Raw genomic sequence first — 20,343 nt, forward strand, 5'->3', positions numbered from 1 at the left:
TCCATTTGAAGATCAGGATAGACGAGTGAGATCTCTTAGATATTCACTGACTAGCTAGATAATCAAGCACCTGGCCTTTTTAAAATGCGATCTCACTTTGCTTTTCCTGCATAAGCTTCTCTGACACCTTGTTTGAGCACTGTAGATGACCTTGCATGAGTAGAGCTTGGGTGCAGGTTTACTAACTGCCAGAGGACAATGGTCCAGATTTCTTGTTTGTAATTGCATTGCACGCTGTCCTTGCCTTGCAGGTGGTGAAGTCGTTAGCATCGCCCAGCTTGCCTCCATTGCTGGTGGACAAGGACGAGGCACTCAGAATAGTCAGCCCGTGACGCTGCACTTCCAGGGCAACAAGTTTACCTTGTCTAGCAGTCAGTTACGGCAGCTCACTGCAGGCCAGCATCTCCAGTTACAAGGTACATCCAGCAGCAAGCAGTGACCACGGATATGGCCTGTCATTTAAAATATTTGTCTTGTCTGTACACGTGCGTCTTTCCATCACATTGTAATTTCCTGTTGCTGTGATTTTTGGACAAACGTTTGCTGTCAGTATTTAGCATTTACATTTAAAAATGTCTACACAATAGGAATCTCTACGCAGACAGGTACTGACAACACTAATTGCAGTCTGTGGTTACTAGGTGATGATGTAGTTCCACCACACCTTCTGACATATCATAAGTGATGCCAAGGGGGAAATCATCCAGTTAACAATATTGATACAAGGTGAAAACTCCTGGAGATTATTTTCAAAGTTGCAATATTATTGTCACAAGTAGGCTTACACTAACGCTGCAATGAAGTTACTGTGAAAATCCCCTAGTCGCCACATTCCAGCACCTGTTCGGGTACACAGAGGGAGAATTCTGAATGTCCAATTCAACCAACAGCGCGTCTTTCGGGACTTGTGGGCGGAAACCGGAGCACCCGGAGGAAACCCACGCAGACACTGGGAGAACGTGCAGACTCCGCACAGACAGTGACCCAAGCCAGGAATCGAACCCGGGACACTGCCTCTGTGAAGCAACAGTGCTAACCACTGAGCTCCATCCAGCTGATAATACAATTTTAAAATCCTTCACAGGATCACACAGAATCACACAGTGCAGGAGAGGCCCTTCGGCCCATCACCAAGGTCCAGTGACATTGCCATTACGCTCCCACCAATCCTGGAAAGTTGAGGAACAGATTGGACAGATCTAGCAACTGAAAACTGGGCATTCAAGAGGTGCTGTGGGTCATCATCAGGATTGTATTCAACTACAATTGGTAATCTCATGGCTGGACGTATCCCCACTCTATCATTACCATCGAGCTAGGGGATCAACCCTGATACAATAAAGAATGTGGCTGGGTAGCATGGTAGCACAAGTTGATAGCACTGTGGCTTCACAGCGCCAGGGTCCCAGGTTCAATTCCCTGGGTCCCAGGTTCAATTCCCCGCTGGGTCACTGTCTGTGCGGAGTCTGCACGTTCTCTTCGTGTCTGCGTGGGTTTCCTCGGGGTGCTCCGGTTTCCTCCAACAGTCCAAAGATGTGCAGGTTAGGTGGATTGGCCATGCTAAATTGCCCTTAGTGTCCAAAAAGGTTAGGAGGGGTTATTGGGTTGTGGGGATAGGGTGGAAGTGAGGGCTTAAGTGGGTCGGTGCAAACTTGATGGGCCGAATGGCCTCCTTCTGCACCGTATATTCCATGTTCTATGTATGCCAGGAGCAGCGCATAACTAAAAATGAGTTGCCAATCTGGTGAAGCTACAACAGACAAGATAAGCAGCATGTGATAGAGCTAGCTGATTCCTCACTGAAGAGCAGGAGCAGATTGAAGCTCTGCAGTTTGCCACATCCTGTCATAAATTGTGGTGGAAAATTAGCAAACTCACTGGAGGAACCCAGTACATCAGTGCTCAATACAAGACTGACGCATTTACACTGATCTTCAGCTGGAAGTGCGAGTGGATGATGCACCTCGACCTCCTCCTGAGGCCTTTAGCCAATTCTATTCACTCTACATGATATCAATAAATGTCTGAGACACTTGCTCAGCAATAATCTGCTCACTGACGCTCAATTTGGGTTCTGACAGGGCCACTCAAACCTGACCTTATGACATTGCGGATAGCACAATTGATTCACAGTCCAGGCATGGACAAAAGAGCTGAATTCATGAGGTGAGGTGAGAGAGACTTCCCTTGACATCAAGGCGACATTTGACTGAGTGTAGCATCAAGGAGCCCAAGCAAAACTGGAGTCAGTGGGAATCTGGGTTTGAATCATACCTTTCACAAAGGAAGATGGTTGTGGTTGTTAGAGGTCAATCATAGTCCCAGGACATTGTTGCAGGAGTTCCTCAGGGGAGTATCCTCGATCCTACCATCTTCAGCTGCTTCATCAATAACCTTCCCATCATCATAAGGTCAGAAGTGGGAATGTTCGCTGTTGGTTGCTCAGTGTTAAACACCATTTGCCATGCCTTAGATACCGAAGCAGTCCACGTCCAAATGCAGCAAGACCTGAACAACATTTGGGCTTGGACTGATAAGTGGCAAATTATATTTGTGTCACACAATTGCCAGGCAATGACCATCTCCAACAAGTGATAATCTGACTATCTCTCATTGAGATTCAATGGCATTACCATCACTGAATCCCTACAATCAACTTCTTGGGGGTTACTAGTGAGCAAAACTTTGAACTGGACCATCCATATAGGCTGGTTTAGCTCAGTGATGCAGAACAAGGCCAGCAGCGCGAGTTTAATTCCTGTACCAGCTTACCCGAACAGACGCCAGAATGTGGCGACTAGGGGCTTTTCACAGTAACTTCATATTTGTGACAATAAAAGGTTATTATTATATAATAACGTGGGTACAGGAGCAGGTCAAAGGCTGGGAATTTTGTGGAGAGTAATGCACTGGCTGATGCCCCAAAGACAGTCCACCATCTACAAGTCAGGGGTGTGATGGAATACTCTGCACTTGCCCAGATGAGCGCTGCTCCAAACACAGTCAAGAAGCTCGGCACCATCCAGAACAACACTTGATTAGCACCCCATTAACCCCCTTAAACATTTGCTCCCTTCAGCACTGATTGACAGTGGCGGCAGTGTGTACCATCTATAAGATGCACTGCAGAGACCCACAAAGGCTCATTCAACAGCACGAATAGTGAGGGGTGCGTTTAGACCAATTTGGCAGTGGGATGGGACATGGCGTGGAGGTAGAGTAGGGGGTGATGAACAGCCAAATATAGAAGAAAAACCAAGTCAGTCTGGTTGACAGAGCGATAATAAACAAGTTGAGGCACAAAGGTATGACTAGGCTGGATGGCATTTATTTTAATGCAAGGAGCCTTGCGAGTGAGGCAGATGAGTTGAGGGTATTGATTAACACATGGGTGAATGATGTTCTGGTTAGCACAGAGGCATGATTGAGGGAGGGGCAGGACTGACAGCTCTATATTCTGGGTATAGTATCTTCAGGTGAGATAGGGGGGGGGGGAGGGGGGGGGAGTGTAAAAGAGGAGGCGGTGTCCCAATATAGGGGCAGCACGGTAGCATTGTGGATAGCACAATTGCTTCACAGCTCTAGGGTCCCAGGTTCGGTTCCGGCTTGGGTCACTGTCTGCGGAGTCTGCACATCCTCCCCATGTGTGCGTGGGTTTCCCCCGGGTGCTCCGGTTTGCTCCCACAGTCCAAAGATGTGCAGGTTAGGTGGATTGGCCATGATAAATTGCCCTTAGTGTCCAAACATTGTCCTTAGCGTTGGGTGGGGCTACTGGGTTATGGGGATAGGTTGGAGGTGTTGACATTGGGTAGGGTGCTCTTTCCAAGAGCTGGCGCAGACTCGATGGGCTGAATGGCTTCCTGCACACTAAATTCTATGAATATTGATCAAGGAGTCAATTACTGCAGTAAGGAGGAATGATATCTTAGAAGGTTCCCCAAATGAGGACATAAGGGTAGAAGTTAGAAACAAAAAGGAGACAATCACATTACTGGGAGTATACTATGGCCGCCAAACAGTCAGCGAGAGATAGAAGGGGACATATGTAGGCAAGACTCTGAGAAATGTTAGAATAATAGGGTACTAATGGTAGGAAATTTCAGCTTCCCAATATTACCTGGGATAGACAAATTGTGAAAGGCTTCAAGGGGACGGAATTCATAAAATGCATCCAGCAAGAGGTGTGTCAATAACCAGCGGGCATAGATTTAAGGTCGTGGGCAGGCGATATTTAGGACATATGAGGAAAACCTTTCTCATCCAGAGGTGGCCTGAATCTGGAACTCACTGCCTGAAAGGGTGGGAGAGGCGGGAACCCTCACAACACTAGTAACCCCCAAGTATTTAGACAGGCACTTGAAATGCCACAGCATACAGGGCTACGGCCAAGGGCTGGAAAATGGGATTAAAGTAAATCGGTGCTTGTTGGCCGGTGCGGACACGGTAGGTTGAAGGGCCTCTTTCCATGCTGTCAAACCTCTATGGCTCTACCGTGGTATGAGGCACAAGTTGGCTATGATGGATTGGGAACTGTTACTTGAAGGGATGACGGTGAATTGGAAATGGCAAACATTCAAAGAGCGCATGGGTGAACTGCAACAATTGTTTATTCCTGTCTGGCGCAAAAGTACAACGGCAATGGTGGCTAACAAGGGAAATTAGAGACAGTATTAGATTCAAGCAAGAGGCATACAATTGGCCAAGAGAAACAACAGGGCTGAGGGTTGGGAGCAGTTTGGAATTTAACAAAGAAGGACAGTGGATTGATTAAGAAAAGGGAAAATAGAGGACGAGAGTAAACTTTCGGGGAACATAAAAACTGACTGTAAATTCTGCACTGTAAATTCTATGATAATCTATGAAATGTTTCTATTGGTGTACGAGGAGAAAAAGGTTGGTGAAGGCAAAAACAGGTTCCTTGCAATTAGAAACAGAGGAATTTATAATGGGGAACCAAGAAATGGCAGAGCAACTTAATGCATACTTTGGTTCTGTCTTCACAAAGGGGCACACAAATAACATACCAGAAATGTTGGAGGACACTGGGTTTAGTGAGATCGAGGAACTGAATCAAATCAATATTAGTAGAGAAATAGTTTTGAGGAAATTGATGGGATTAAAGTCCGATATATCTCCAGAGCCTGATAATTAAGGAAGTGACCTGAGAAATAGTGGATACATTGGTGGTCATCTTCCAAGATTCTGTAGACTCTGGAATAGTTCCCACAGATTGGTGGATAGCTAATGTAACCCCACTATTTAAAGAGGGAGGTAAAGAGAAAACGGGGTATTATAGACCAGTCAGCCTGACGTTGGTAGTGGGGAAAATCCTCGAGCCCTTTATCAAAGATTTTACAGCAGAGCACTTGGAAAACAGTGGTAGAATTAGACAGAATCAGCATGGATTTATGAAAGGGAAAACATGTTTGACAAATCTACTGGAATTCTTCAAGGATGTAATGAGTAGAGTTGATGAGTGGGCGCCAGTGGATGTGGTTAATATGGACTTTCAGAAGGCTTTTGAATGGCAAGCAATGACAAGTGGGGGCACTGCAGGATTGGGTAAAAGCAAATTACTGCGGATGCTGGAATCTGAAACGAAAGAGAAAATGCTGGAAAATCTCAGCAGGTCTGGCAGCATCTGTAGGGAGAGAAAAGAGCTAACGTTTCGAGTCCAATGACTCTTTGTCAAAGCTAACTGACAGAGAAAGTGGTTAATATTTATACTGTGGAGTGAGAATGAAAGATGAGTCATAGCCACAGAAACCCAGGGGAAACCGGGTGCTAATGGCCACAGAAACCAAGGGGAAAGAGTGCTAATGGCAGTCCCCAGAGAGAACAAAAGATGTGAAAGGCCAAACTGCAGAGAAACTAACATCAGAGGGTGAACTGTAGATGTGGGGGAGGGGAAGGGGGAAGCAAAGAGGTGAAAGGTTACGGAAAGGTGGATAAGATGGGGGGGGGGGGGGATTAAATATATATTTAGAAAGAAAGAAATGGTAAAAGACAGTTAAAATGAAATGGGATGAAAAAAAATGGGTCGAGGTGGGGTAGAGCTGATCATCTGAAGTTGTTCAATTCGATGTTGAGACCGGAAGGCTTTAGCGTGCCTAACCGGAAGATGAGATGTTGTTCCTCCAGTTTGCGTTGAGCTTCACTGGAACATTGCAGCAGGCCAAGAACAGACATGTGGGCATGGGAGCAGGGTCTTTTGTTAAAATGGCAAGCAACGGGAAGGTCAGGGTCCTGAATGCGCACAGACCGAAGATGCTCAGCAAAGCGATCACCCAGTCTGCGTTTGGTCTCTCCGATATGGAGGAGACCACATTGGGAGCAGCGAATGCAATAGACCAGATTGGAAGAGATGCAAGTGAAACGCTGCTTAACCTGGAATGAGTGTTTTGGGCCTGGGATGTTAAGCGTGGAAGAGGTAAAGGGACAGGTGTTACACCTGCGATTGCATGGGAAGGTGCCATGGGTGATGGGAGAGGTACTGGGTATGGTGGAGGAGTGGACTAGATTATCTTTGAGGGAACGGTCTCTGCGGAATGCTGACAGGGAGTGAAGGGAAGATGTGTTTGGTGGTGGCATCACGTTGGGGGTGGCGAAAATGGCGGAGGATTATGCTCTACATACGGAGGCTAGTGGGATGAAATGTGAGAACGAGGGGGACTCTATCCTTGTTCTGGGAGGGAGTGGAGGGGGCGAGGGTAGTGGCGCGGGAGATGGACCGCAGGCTGTTGAGGGCCCTGTCCACAACTGTAGGTGGGAAATCACGGTTGAGGAAGAAGGAACACATTTTCGAAGCACCATTTTTGAAAGTGGCATCACCTGCATCATCTCCTCTTCTGCAGGATTGGGTGCTAGGGCCCGAGCTATTCAGTGTATATTAATTCTTTAGATGAAAGAACTGAATGTAATATCTCCAAATTTGCAGTTGACACAAAATTGGGTGGGAGAGTGAACTGTGAGGAGGATGTAGAGATGCTTCAGTGGGATTTGGACAAGTTGAGTGAGTGGGCAAATGTATGGCGGGTGCATTATAATGTAGATAAATGTGAGTTTATCCACTTTGGTAACAAAAACAGGAAGGCAGATTATTATCTTAATGGCTATAAATTAATAGAGGGGAATATGCAACGAGACCTTGGTGTGCTCATTCACTAGTTTCTGAAGATAAGCATGCAGATGCAGCAGGTGGGAAAGAAGGCAACAGGTATTTTGGCCTTCATTGCGTGAGGATTAGAGACAGAGCAGTGATGTCTTGCTGCGATTATACCAGGCCTTGGTGAGGCCACACCTGGAATAGTCTGTACTGTTTTGGCCTTATCTGAGGGAAGGTGTTTTTGCGATGAAAATGGCCACAGTCCCAGGGGATCATAGAGATCTCTCCCCTTGAGAGTGAGAGAGCGGATTGGTGGTGGTTTAGCCTGAGGTTCACCACAGCTCAGACGAGGGACAAGGTTGAGAAGGCAGGGCCTTCATTTCATGGTAACTTCAGTTGGTATGGGAATTGAAATGAAATGAAATCAAATTGCTTATTGTCACAAGTAGGCTTCAAATGAAGTTACTGTGAAAAGCCCCTAGTCGCCACATTCCGGCGCCTGTTCGGGGAGGCTGGTACGGGAAGGCTGGTACGGGAACGTGCTATTGAACCCATCCTATTGGCATCACTCTGCATCACAAATGAGATCGCTATAAAGCGTGTGCAGAGAAGGTTTACCAGACTGATTCCTGGGATGGCGGGACAGACTTATGAGGAGAGGTTAAGTCAGTTATGACTATATTCACCGGGGATCAGAAGAATGAGGGGGGATCTCGTAGAAACCTATTAACTTCTGACAGGACGAGACAGGGTAGATGCAGGAAGGATGTTCCCGATGGTGGGCGCATTCGGAACCAGGGGTCACAGTCTGAGGAAACAGGGTAAGCCTTTTAGGAGTGAGATGAGGAGAAATTTCTTCACCCAGAGGGTGCCGAGCCTGTGGAATTCGGTACCACAGGAAGCAGTTGCAGCCAAAACACTTACGTTTTCAAGAAGGAATTAGATGCAGCTCTTGGTGTGAAGGCGATCAAAGGATATGGAAGGAAGGCAGATCAGGATATTGAGTTGGATGGTCAGTCCCTCCAAGCCACACATTATCCTGACTGGGAACCATATCGCTGGTTCGTCACTGGTGCTGGGTCAAAATCCTGGAACTCCCTTCCTCACAGCATTATGTGTGTACCTGCACTGCATGGACTGCCCAGCACCACCTTCTCAAAGATGGTATGGGGTGAGTAATAACAGCTGACCTAGAGAGCAACGCTCAATTCCCTGGAAAGGATGTTTTTTTAAAAACGTGACCGGTATATGGTACTAGGAGTGATCAATCCTTAGACTACTGCTTTTTATACTTTTTTTTAAAACTAGACTCTAACACCTCAAACTCTCCTTAGAGCAAAGACGATTCGGGAGGTTTGATGGAGATTAGAACTGGTTTAGATAAGGTAGATAGGGAAAAGCTGTTCCCATAAGCTGATGGTACACAGGCTAGGGGGACACGGAGCGAAGGTCTGGTGAGGGGTACAGAACAAATATGAGGAGGAACTGTTTTGCACTGAGTGATAATGACTTGGACCTGCTGCTGCAAAGGGTGGTGGAAACCGAGATGATGAATAATGTCAAAAGGAAATTAGACAAGCACTTGGGAAAATAAATTTAAAGGCCTCTTTGGGTTGAACAGATTGAATGATTCACAGGATGACAGTACATTGCCACAGTACTTAGAGTGCAAGCAAGAGCTTTATCTTTAGAAACTATGTTTCTGGTTTAGCACACTGGGCTAAATCACTGGCTTTGAAAGCAGACCAAGGCAGGCCAGCAGCACGGTTCAATTCCCGTACCAGCCTCCCCGAACAGGCGCCGGAATGTGGCGATTAGGGGCTTTTCACAGTAACTTCATTGAAGTCTACTTGTGACAATAAGCGATTTTCATTTTGTTTAATTTTCATAGAATTATTTAGCATCTAGTTCAGAATCTTCTAATGTGCACCACAGAAACAGGCCATTTGGCACAGAATGCCCACGCTACTGTTCATGGTCTACTTGAGTTCTTGCCACCCTTCTTCATCAAACTCGTAACAACACAACCATCTATTCCTTGCCCTCTCATGTGTTTCTTGAACTTAAATGCATCTGTGCTATTTGCCTCTACTAGTCCCATCTGGTGATGAATTCCACATACTCGGCATTCTGGATAAAGAAGCTTTTTCCTGAATTCTGTATTTTTGGGTGTCTGTCTTATTTTTATGGCCCCTAGTTCTCACCCACAGGTCGAAACATCTCTTCTTGTACCCTCTCGAATGTTTTCAGATCTTCAAAACTTCTGTCAGATCACCCCTCCAACTTCTCTTTCCTAGAAAAAAAACCCCCTGTTTTCTACTAGAAATTTACGTTCCATGTGCTTTCGTTCATTGAATGATGTTTAATCATTTCAACCTATAATGAGACCTGACGTAATGCTGTATTAGGGCAGCACGGTAGCACAGTGGATAGCACTGTGGCTTCACAGCGCCAGGGTCCCAGGTTCGATTCCCCGCTGGGTCACTGTCTGTGCGGAGTCTGCACGTTCTCCCCCGTGTCTGCCTGGGTTTCCTCCGGGTGCTCCGGTTTCCTCCCACAGTCCAAAGACGTGCAGGTTAGGTGGATTGGCCATGCTAAATTGCCCTTTAAGTGTCCAAAAAGGTTAGGAGGGGTTATTGGGTCAGGGGGATAGGGTGGAAGTGAGGGCTTAAGTGGGTCGGTGCAGACTCGATGGGCCGAGTCTCCTTCTGCTCCTTATGTTCTATGCCAGGGAGATTCCGTGGAAGCATAGGATAATGGCAGCAATTAGAAAGTAATTTGTGGTCTGATTTTCCATTTGTGACCTGGGTATTTGTCGAGACAAAGTTGGTGAAGATGCTTGAAACCTGGAGAGTTCAGACTCAGCCCTGAGATAAGATGCGAGAAGACAAAGAATCCAGATTAAAGATGACTGGGAAATGTCCAAAATCATCACTTTCCTTCTGGCCATTTAATGGGAGACCTACCTCCGAACCCTACCCCAGAGGCTCACAGTTGCACAGCTTTCCTGCCTGTAAGCCTGAAATCAAAAAAAAGAACATCAGGGGTCTCAACATCCAATTAAGAAACAAAACCTTGAGCAAGAATCAGGTGATGGGGAGCTCCCTGCAAGGGAATTTTGATAGTAATAAATTTTGCATTTGTATGAGAAAAATTACTTCACTACCCTTTTTAATTAAAAAAAAAATAACTACAGGTAATGTCCTCCAAATTGTATCAGCACCGGGGCAACAGATTATGCGGCAACAAAGTCAAGCTCTGATGCAAACGCCATCCCAGGGCAGTGCAGTCCAAAATGCATCCGCTGTAACTGGAAACCAACAAGGAATAGTACCTAGTTCTGTTTCCACCTCTATTTCGACACAAGGTAAGTGACTGAGGGGCTGTGTAATTAATATGCTCTCTTCATGCTTCTACATTTACCACAAATCATAAATTTGTTGTCTGTTTTTCAGCGTCTTTCCTCACGACCAGAACAGTTAGTACTTCAGCATCTGGTGAGCACGGGGCAATTCTAAGGCCGATATCTTCTCTAGGGTCTGCTGCACAGGTAATCACATTCTGTCAAACAACTGTAAATGTCGCCAGTGTCATGTCTGAGTGTCCATATTAATCTTCCAGGATTGATATTTTTAGTTAGTCAGATTGTGAAAAATTACGGGAGCACTGGTTTGCCTATTCTAGAACATAGAACAGTACAGCGCAGTACAGGCCCTTCGGCCCATAATGTTGTGCCGACCATTTATCCTAATCTTTGTATCTATATTATTTAAACTAAGCTGTGCACCCTTATTGATGTTTTCCATTATAAATTACTGCATCTATAGTTACAATAGAAGTGTCTATGCAGCTTGTCATGCTGCAATTGCACTCTCCTGTCAATGGAGGCACTGTCACTTCCTGGTGCGGCTATGCAGAGCTAGGTCGCATATTCGGTAGCTCCCGCTTGGAATGGACTTTTGGGCTCTTTTACAGGGCCCCCACGACATTTGTTTGACATTTCCCGGTGTGGCAAGAAGACTGCAACATTCCCCTGACAGTGTCCCCCAGGAATGTTATGTCTTTTGGCTACCAGACCCGGCAGAAACAGTAAAGGATTTGGCTGCAACAGGATAAACAGGGCCTCTTCCAGCATGCAGGCGGGGGAAGGGCAAGCTTAAAGCTGCAAACTGACCTGAGGGCCTTTATCAAAGACGAATTCTAGCAGCAGAGGGAACAACTGTGAAAAGATCTCGCCAAGGCCATTGAAGAAGTGGGGACGAGGCTTCCGGTGGCGGCCATGGAGGAGTAGGTCACGCATTCGGCAGCTCCCGTCTGGAACGGTCTCTTAGTCCTTTTTCGGGAGTGCCAAAAGGATTCCCTCTCAAGACTTCCGGTTGCGGCTATGCGGAGCTAAGTCGCACATTCGGCGGCTCCCGCAAAAACGGACTTTTGGGCTCTTTTCAGGGCCCCCAAGGGCACTTTTTTGACGTTTCCCGGTGTGGGAAGGAGTTAATAATAGCTCCCCATCTGTATATGGCTTTAACTAGGAGCGGGGTGACAAAAATGGTGGTGGTGGACCCGAAGAAGGGAGGGAAGAAGGACAAAATGGCGGCGGGCGGAGACCAGGCAGCGTGAAGGCAGTGGGTGGAGGAGCAACAGGAGGGTATCCAGCGCTGCCTCAGAGAGATTAAAACGGACCTGCTAGAGCCGATGAAGGCTTCTATTGATAAGCTGCTGGAGACACAGACGGCCCAGGGGGTGGCGATCCGAGAGGCTCAACAAAAGATCTCTGACAATGAGGACGAGATCTTAGTCCTGGCGGTAAAGGTGGAGGCGCACGAGGCGCTCCACAAGAAATGGCAGGAGCGGTTCGAGGAGATGGAGAATCGTTCGATGCGGAAGAATCTGCGGATTTTGGGCCTCCCGCAGGGACTGGAGGGGCCGGACGTGGGGGCCTATGTGGTCACCATGTTAAACTCGCTGATGGGAGCGGGGTCCTTCCAGGGGCCCCTGGAGCTGGAAGGGGCCCATAGAGTGTTGGCGAGGAGGCCCAAGGCTAACGAGCCTCCGCGGGCGGTGCTGGTGCGGTTCCATCGGTTCGTCGATCGGGAGTGTGTGCTCAGGTGGGCCAAGAAGGAGAGGAGCAGCAGGTGGGAGAACGCGGAGGTTCGGATATATCAGGACTGGAGTGCGGAGGTGGCAGAGAGGAGGGCCGGGTACAATCGAGCGAAGGCGGTGCTGCACAGGAAGGGGGTGAAGTTTGGCATGTTGCAGCCGGCGCGACTGTGGGTTACCTACAAGGACCGGCACCGTTATTTTGAGTCTCCGGAGGAGGCGTGGGCCTTTGATCAGGCCGAGAAGCTGGACACAGACTGAGGGTCGGGATGGGCGATTGGGGACTGCCGTGGATATGTTATGCCTGTTTTTGGTTCGGGGGGGGCCTTTGCATTGTCTTGGGTTTCTTTTTCTCTGTGTTTTTCTCTTTCGGGTTGGGGAGGGTGGATGGGGCAGGTTGGGCACTGTTTTGGTTGGTGGAGAGCGCGGGATTTTCCCCCGCGCCGAAGACTGGGGTGGGGGCGGGACCAGGGCGGGAAGCGAGGATTGTTTCCCGCGCTTAGAATGGAGGGGGAGAGCCTGTGAATGGGGAGCGGGAGAGGAGGGTGTGCCACACAATGAGAGGAGTCGAAGCGGAGGGGGGGAGTGGCCGGGGTCAGCAGGAGTCAGCTGACTTGCGGAAGTGCAATGGGGGGAGTAAGCCAGCTAGGATGGGTCCTAGCCGGGAGAGGGGGGGGGGGGGGGGGGGGATCGAGTTGCTGCTGCTAAGATCAAGGAGGAGCTGGAGCGAGTGGGGTGGGTCGAGACAGGGGTATGCCGCTGTGGGGAACGGGCCGGGTGTGGGGTGCGGGCGCGTGGCTGGCCGAGGAGGGGTCATGGCTAGTCGGCGGGGGAGGGGGGGGGGGGGGGGGGGCGGGTAGCCCCCTGATCCGGCTGATAACTTGGAATGTAAGGGGACTGAATGGGCCGGTTAAGCGGGCCCACGTGTTCGCGCACCTGAAGGGGCTCAAGGCGGATGTGGTTATGCTCCAGGGGACACACCTGAAGGTGGCAGACCAGGTAAGACTGAGGAAAGGGTGGGTAGGTCAGGTGTTTCACTCTGGGCTAGATGCCAAAAATCGAGGGGTGGCGATCTTGGTGGGAAAGAAGGTGCTATTCGAGGCATCGAGCATTGTGGCAGATAATGGCGGTAGGTACATAATGGTAAGTGGTAAGTTGCAGGGAGAGAGGGTGGTGCTGGTCAACGTGTATACCCCGAACTGGGACGATGCGGGTTTTATGCGGCGTATGTTGGGTCGGATCCCAGACTTGGAAGTGGGGGGCCTGATAATGGGGGAGACTTTAACACGGTGCTTGATCCGGCACTGGATCGCTCCAGGTCTAGGACGGGTAGGAAGCCGGCGGCGGCTAGAGTGTTGAGGGGATTTATGGACCAAATGGGAGGGGTGGACCCTTGGAGATTTGCAAGGCCGGGGGCTAGAGAATTTTCATTCTTCTCACATGTCCATAAGGCTTATTCTCGAATCGACTTTTTCATTTTGAGTAGGGCGCTGATAGCGAGAGTAGAGGATACCGAGTATTCGGCAATAGCCATTTCGGACCACGCCCCGCATTGGGCGGACTTGGAGATGGGGGAGGAGAGGGACCAGCGCCCGCTGTGGCGCTTGGAGGTGGGGCTGTTGGCGGACGAGGAGGTGAGCGAGCGGGTCCGAGGAAGTATAGAGAGGTACTTGGAGACCAACGACAACGGGGAGGTCCGAGTGGGGATGGTATGGGAGGCACTGAAGGTGGTGGTGAGGGGAGAGCTGATCTCCATTAGGGCCCATAAGGAGCGGAGGGAGCGGGGGGAGAGGGAGAGGCTGGTGGGGGAGATGGTGAGGGTAGACAGGAGGTATGCGGAAGAACCTGAGGAAGGATTGTTGAGGAAGAGGCGCAGCCTCCAGGCCGAATTCGACCTGGTGACCACCAGGAAGGCGGAGGTGCAGTGGAGGAAGGCCCAGGGGGCGGTCTACGAGTATGGGGAAAAGGCAAGCCGGATGCTGGCGCATCAGCTTCGGAAGCGGGACGTAGTTAGGGAGATCGGGGGAGTTAAGGACAGGGGAGGGAGCGTGGTGCGGAGTGGGGTTGGCATCAATGGGGTCTTCAGGGACTTCTACGAGGAATTGTACCGATCCGAGCCCCCACGGGAGGAGGGAGGGATGGGCCGTTTCCTGGACCAATTGAGGTTTCCAAAGGTGGAAGAGGGACTGGTGGCGGGACTGGGGGCCCCGATTGGACTGGAGGAGCTGATCAAAGGGATAGGAAGCATGCAGGCGGGGAAGGCACCGGGGCCGGACGGTTTCCCGGTCGAGTTTTATAAAAAATATATGGACCTGTTGGGCCCGCTGTTAGTCAGGACCTTCAATGAGGCAAGGGAGGTGGGGGGCTTTATCCCCGACGATGTCCCGGGCACTGATCTCCTTGATCCTGAAGCGGGACAAGGATCCCCTGCAATGTGGGTCTTCCAGACAGATTTCCTTGCTAAATGTAGATGCCAAGGTGCTGGCGAAGGTCTTAGCCACGAGGATTGAGGATTGTGTGCCGCAGATCATCCATGAAGACCAGACAGGGTTTGTGAAGGGGAGACAGTTGAACACGAATGTGCGGAGGCTTTTGAACGTTATCATGATGCCGGCGAGGGACGGGGAGGCGGAGATAGTGGTGGCGATGGACGCTGAGAAAGCCTTCGATAGGGTAGAGTGGGGGTACCTGTGGGAGGTGCTGAAGAGGTTCGGGTTTGGGGAGGGGTTTGTCAGGTGGGTTAGGCTGTTGTATGAGGTCCCGATGGCGAGTGTGGCCACAAATAGGAGGAGGTCCGAGTACTTTCGGTTGCACCGAGGGACGAGACAGGGGTGTCCCCTGTCCCCTCTGCTCTTCGCACTGGCGATTGAACCCCTGGCTATGGCACTGAGAGAGTCGAGGAACTGGAGGGGGGTGGGGAGGAGCATAGGGTGTCACTTTATGCGGATGACCTGCTGCTGTATGTGGCGGAACCGGTGGGGGGAATGCCAGAGGTAATGAGGATCCTTAGGGAATTCGGGGACTTTTCGGGGTACAAGCTCAATATGGGGAAGAGCGAGCTGTTCGTAGTTCAGCTAGGGGACCAGGAGAGGGGGATTGGCGAGCTCCCACTAAAAAAAGGCGGAGAGGAGCTTCAGATATTTGGGAGTCCAGGTGGCCAGGAGCTGGGGGGCCCTGCATAGGCTTAACTTTACAAGGCTGGTGGAGCAAATGGAGAAGGAGTTCAAGAGGTGGGATGCGCTGCCGCTGTCCCTGGCGGGTAGGGTGCAGTCAATCAAAATGACGGTGCTCCCAAGGTTTTTGTTCCTGTTCCAGTGCCTTCCCGTGTTTATCCTGAAGGCTTTTTTCAGGCGGGTTAACAGGAGTATAATGGGGTTTGTGTGGGCGCGAGGGTGAGAAGGGTGTTCCTGGAGCGGAGTCGAGATGGGGGGGGGGGGGGGGGGGGGTGCTGGCGCTGCCCAACCTCTGTGGGTACTGATGGGCCGCCAATGCGACAATGGTGCGCAAGTGGGTGATGGAGGGGGGAGGGTGCTGCATGGAAGAGGCTGGAGACGGCGTCCTGTGTGGGTACGAGTCTGGGGGCGCTGGCAACGGCGCCGCTGCTGCTCCCTCCAAGGAGGTATACCACGAGCCCGGTGTTGGTGGCGGCCCTCAAAATTTGGGGGCAGTGGAGGCGGCATAGGGAGGAAGTTAGGGCCTCGGCGTGGACCCCATTACGGGGGAACCACCGGTTCGCCCCAGGAAGAACAGGTGGAGGGTTTTCGGGGTGGCACAGGGCAGGGATACGAAAGTTGGGGGACCTGTTTGTGGACGGGAAGTTCGCGAGCTTGGGTGAGCTGGAGGAGAAGTACGGGCTCCCCCCGGGGAAGACCTTCAGGTACTACAGGTAAGGGCGTTTGCCAGACGGCAGGTGGTGGAATTCAGAGGGGGGGGGGAGGAGATCTCGGAAACTTACCAGGTGATGCAGGAGGAGGAGGAGGCCTCGGTGGTGGAGGTGAAAGGTAAGTGGGAGGAGGAGTTGGGAGAGGAGATGGAAGAGGGGACGTGGGCAGATGCCCTAGGGAGGGTGAACTCTTCCTCTTCGTGCACAGCCTCATACAGTTTAAGGTGCTGCACAGGGCACACATGACTGGGACAAGGATGAGCAGGTTCTTTGGGGGTGAGGACAGGTGTGTTAGGTGCTCAGGGAGCCCAGCAAATCACACCCATATGTTCTGTGCATGCCCAGCGCTGGAGGGATTTTGGAAGGGCGTAGCGAGGATGGTGTTGAGGGTGGTAGGATCCAGGGTCAAACCGGGCTGGGGGCTCGCAATATTTGGGGTGGCAGAGGAGCCGGGAGTGCAGGAGGCGAAAGAGGCCGGAATTCTGGCCTTTGCGTCCCTGGTAGCCCGGCGAAGAATTCTCCTTCAGTGGAAAGATACGAGGCCCCCAAGTGTGGAATCCTGGATCAGCGATATGGCAGGGTTCATTAAATTGGAGAGGGTGAAATTCGCCTTGAGAGGGTCGGTACAAGGGCTCTTTAGGCGGTGGCAACCGTTCTTAAACTTTCTGGCAGAACGATAGACATTGGTCAATGGCAGCAGCTCGGTGGGGGGGGCGGGTGACTTTATTTTTGTTTATGTTATTTACACTGGAGGGTCTGGGGGAGTGTATACACCTGTTGTCTTAAGTCGGGGTGTTAATGTTAATTCATTATTTAGGTACGGGGGGGGGGGAGGGGTTTGGGGGGTTGCTTTTTTAGATTGTGTTTTGTACTTAACCCTGTTGGGTTCTTTTTTCTTTCTCATTTTGTTATTGATACTTTATGAAAACCTTTAATAAAAATTATGAAAAAAAAAAAATGGAGGCACTGTTGCACCATCACTGGTGGGAGAGATTGATAGTATTGTGACTTCAAGGAAAATGCATGGCATGGATTGTTCTGCTGTTAGCACTCATCCCCAATGTTGATACTTCAAGAGCTGACTGTTGATATTAATTACTGCTTGTTCAGTTTTTTTTCCCTGCCACATTTGAGAATCTTATTTCTGATCGATAGGATTCTATAGAAGAAAAGAAAAAATTCATAAAGGAGCGTTTGGACCGAATATTTTTGATCAATGAAAAACGTTGTTCTATGGTTCCCGTCTATGGTACAGAACTGTTGGGGGTTTGCTTCTTGATCGGTGAATACAGACCTTCAAAGCCGAAGTCGGCTGGGAATTCCTGGCTTTCGTCCGGTTATGTGAATTGCCGCAACTTTCAGCAATCAGTTAGTGACGCCTTTGCTGAGATAACGTGGAAAAGGACAGAGTCTTTGTCACGGGCAATCCTGTCCCCAGATCAGATGCAAGACGGTATGCAAGACATCATTAAAAGGTGAACACTTTTATTGCATGTTAAGTCACAGCGGTTGGCAGTAGATTTTACAGTAGTATCTCTCTATCCCAGCTGAAGGTGCTGATGAACATCTTCCAATGTATTAAGTTGCTGATATCATTAGACATTATGGATTTCAAATTGGCTAGGTCTTCTAAATCAATGTGCAGATCCTGACCCAGTTTTTAAATGCTGTGCAGTTAACTCGATCTTGACCTAAAATTGAAGTAACATTGATCCTGCTACTCGATCAATCATTTCATCATTCGCAACGGGTAAAGAAAGTGAATAAAATATTTGGAACAAAAAGTAAGGGTGGATGGGTTGTCTAGGGTGATGACTGAGTTAAGGGGGCGGTATTGAAAGTTGTTGAGACTGTAAATGTCACATGTTCCCGTACCAGCCTCCCCGAACAGGCGCCGGAATGTGGCGACTAGGGGCTTTTCACAGTAACTTCATTTGAAGCCGACTTGCGACAATAAGCGATTTTCATTTCACATTGTTACTATACAGTATTAAGTCTCCATATTTTTGTTTTAAATTTAGAGTATCCAAAATTCATTTTTTCCAATTAAGCCGTAATTTAGCGTGGTCAATCCACCTACCTTGCACATCTTTTTGGGTTGTGGGGGCGAAGCCCACGCAAACACGGGGAGAATGTGCAAACTCCACACGGACAGTGACCCAGAGCCGGGATCGAACCTGGGACCTCGGCGCCGTGAGGCAACCGTGCTAACCTAAGTCTCCATATTTAAAACACAATGTGGAATTGTCGGAGGAATTCTACATTCAGACTGACGCCTAAATCAAAAAATCTAGTTAGTGAGAAAAAATTAGCCATGGGAAAACTTGCATTAAAAGAGCCCTTTATTTTCTCAACATGTTCCATGGGGCCTTACAGCCATTGACTTACTTTTAAAATGTCGTCACTGTTGCCTCTCAGGCAAATGCAGCAGCCAGTTTGCACCACGAGATTCTCATCTTGTCACGCCCAGCGACACGGGGACAAATGATCAGTTAACCTGATCGGTTTGATGGAGGAATGTTGGTCATGAAACTGAGAGCTTCTCTTCAAGCAGTTGCATGGTATCTTTAAACATCCGCTTGAACAGGCCAACCTGATTTAAGGTTTCTTCTGCAAGATGGCACCCCTGATCATGCAGATCTCCCTCAGCGGTGCATGGAGCATTCAAACATGCAGATTAAGAGCAGGGATGGGTTATTCAGCCCCTCGAGGTCAGCTCCCATCATTTGGTAAGATCATGGGAACACAACACGGGGAGAAAAAGACTGGGAGAGTTTCAGTGGTGGGGGACTCAATTGTAAGGGGAGCCGACAGGCGTTTCTGCGGCCGCGAGACTGTCAAATGGTATGTTGCCTCCCTGGTGCCAGGATCAGGGATGCCTCAGAGCGACCGCAGGGCATTCTGAAGGGGGTTGGTAAGTAGCCAGTGGTCGTGTTGCACGTGGGTACGAGCGACATGGGTAGAAAAAGGAATGATGGGAAGCAATAGGAATTTAGGGAGTAGGGATTAAAGAGCAGGACTTCTACAGTTGGAATCTCTGGATTATTTGCAGTGTCACGTTAAACTGAGTATAGGAATATGAAGATGGGTCAGATGGATGGGAGGCTAAAGGGATGGTGTAAAAGGGAGGGCTTTAGATTTTTGGGTCATTGAGACAGTTTCTGGGGTAAGTGGGACCTGGACGGGCTGAACCTGAACTGGAATGGGTCCAATATCCTTGCTGGGAGCTTAACCCGTGCTTTTGGGGAGATTTTAAACTAATTTGGCAGGGGGGTGGGACACAGAGTAGATGTACAGTTGGGAGTCAGGTTCAATCAAATATAGAAGAAAAACTAGGTCAGTCCAGCAGACAGCGAAATCATGGACGGGATGAGGCACAAGGGGGGATTAGAAGGCTAAATTGCATCTATTTTAATGCAAGGAGCTTATCTGGTAAAACAGATGGACACAGCGTTGATTAGCACGTGGAATTATGATGTTGCAATCACTGAGACATGGCTGAAAGACGGGCAGAACTGGCAACTCAACATTCCAGGGTATAGAAGTTTCAGGTGTGATATGAGAGATTGGGGGCATTGCACGTTTGATAATAGAAATCACAGAGAGGTGCGAGAGGGATTGGGTTATTGTAGTAGCGGATTTCAACTTCGCCAATATTAACTAGAATCGTCGGCGTGTGAAAGGATTAGATGGGGTGGAATTTTTTAAAGTGCATTCAGGAGGCTTTATGTGCCAGTACGTAGATAGTCCTACTCGAGATGGGGAAGTGCGAGACCTAACCCTAGGAAATGAAGCCGGGCAAGTGGTTGAAGTGTCAGTGGGCAAGCATTTTGGGGATGGTGAACGTTAACTCTGTAAGTTTCAAAGTCACTATGGGAAGGGATAAGGATGGTCCAGAAATCAAGGGTGTGAATTGGGGGAAGGCCGATTTCAATATCATTGGACAGGATCTGGCAAACGTAGAGTGGGAGCAGCTACTTGCGGGTAAATCTAAATTTGGAAAGTGGGAGTCTTTTAAAAGTAAAATAGTGAAGAGTTTAGGGCCAACGTGCTCTCTCAGAGTGAAGGCTAAGGGTGGTAAGTCCAGGGAAGCCTGGATGTCCAGGGATATCGAGGGTTTAATAAAGGAAAAAAAAGGAAGCATATGATAGGTGTAGAGCACGAAAAATGGGGTAGGCCCTTCAGGAGTATAGAGAGTGTAGGGGGGTGCTCAAAAAATAAATTGGGGTAGGGCAGCAGGGTGGCACAGTGATTAGCA

General features: G+C 49.4%; 1 protein-coding gene across 11 annotated transcripts in view; it reads left to right on the top strand.

Annotated features, from left to right (window-relative positions):
* ep400 (E1A binding protein p400) overlaps positions 1 to 20,343 on the top strand; it is a 211,536-nt gene that overhangs the window by 104,252 nt on the left and 86,941 nt on the right. For 9 of the 11 annotated variants that reach the window (XM_072466267.1, XM_072466655.1, XM_072466418.1 and 6 more), the window contains 4 exons: positions 252 to 416; positions 10,302 to 10,472; positions 10,561 to 10,655; positions 17,241 to 17,560. In XM_072466267.1, coding sequence (XP_072322368.1) covers positions 252 to 416; positions 10,302 to 10,472; positions 10,561 to 10,655; positions 17,241 to 17,560 — 751 coding nt within the window. The remainder of the gene's footprint in view (positions 1 to 251; positions 417 to 10,301; positions 10,473 to 10,560; positions 10,656 to 17,240; positions 17,561 to 20,343) is intronic. The other 2 variants (XM_072466501.1, XM_072466815.1) reach the window with 2 other exon arrangements.

This window comes from Scyliorhinus torazame, chromosome 1 (assembly GCF_047496885.1).
Source record: "Scyliorhinus torazame isolate Kashiwa2021f chromosome 1, sScyTor2.1, whole genome shotgun sequence".
NCBI lineage: Eukaryota > Metazoa > Chordata > Chondrichthyes > Carcharhiniformes > Scyliorhinidae > Scyliorhinus > Scyliorhinus torazame.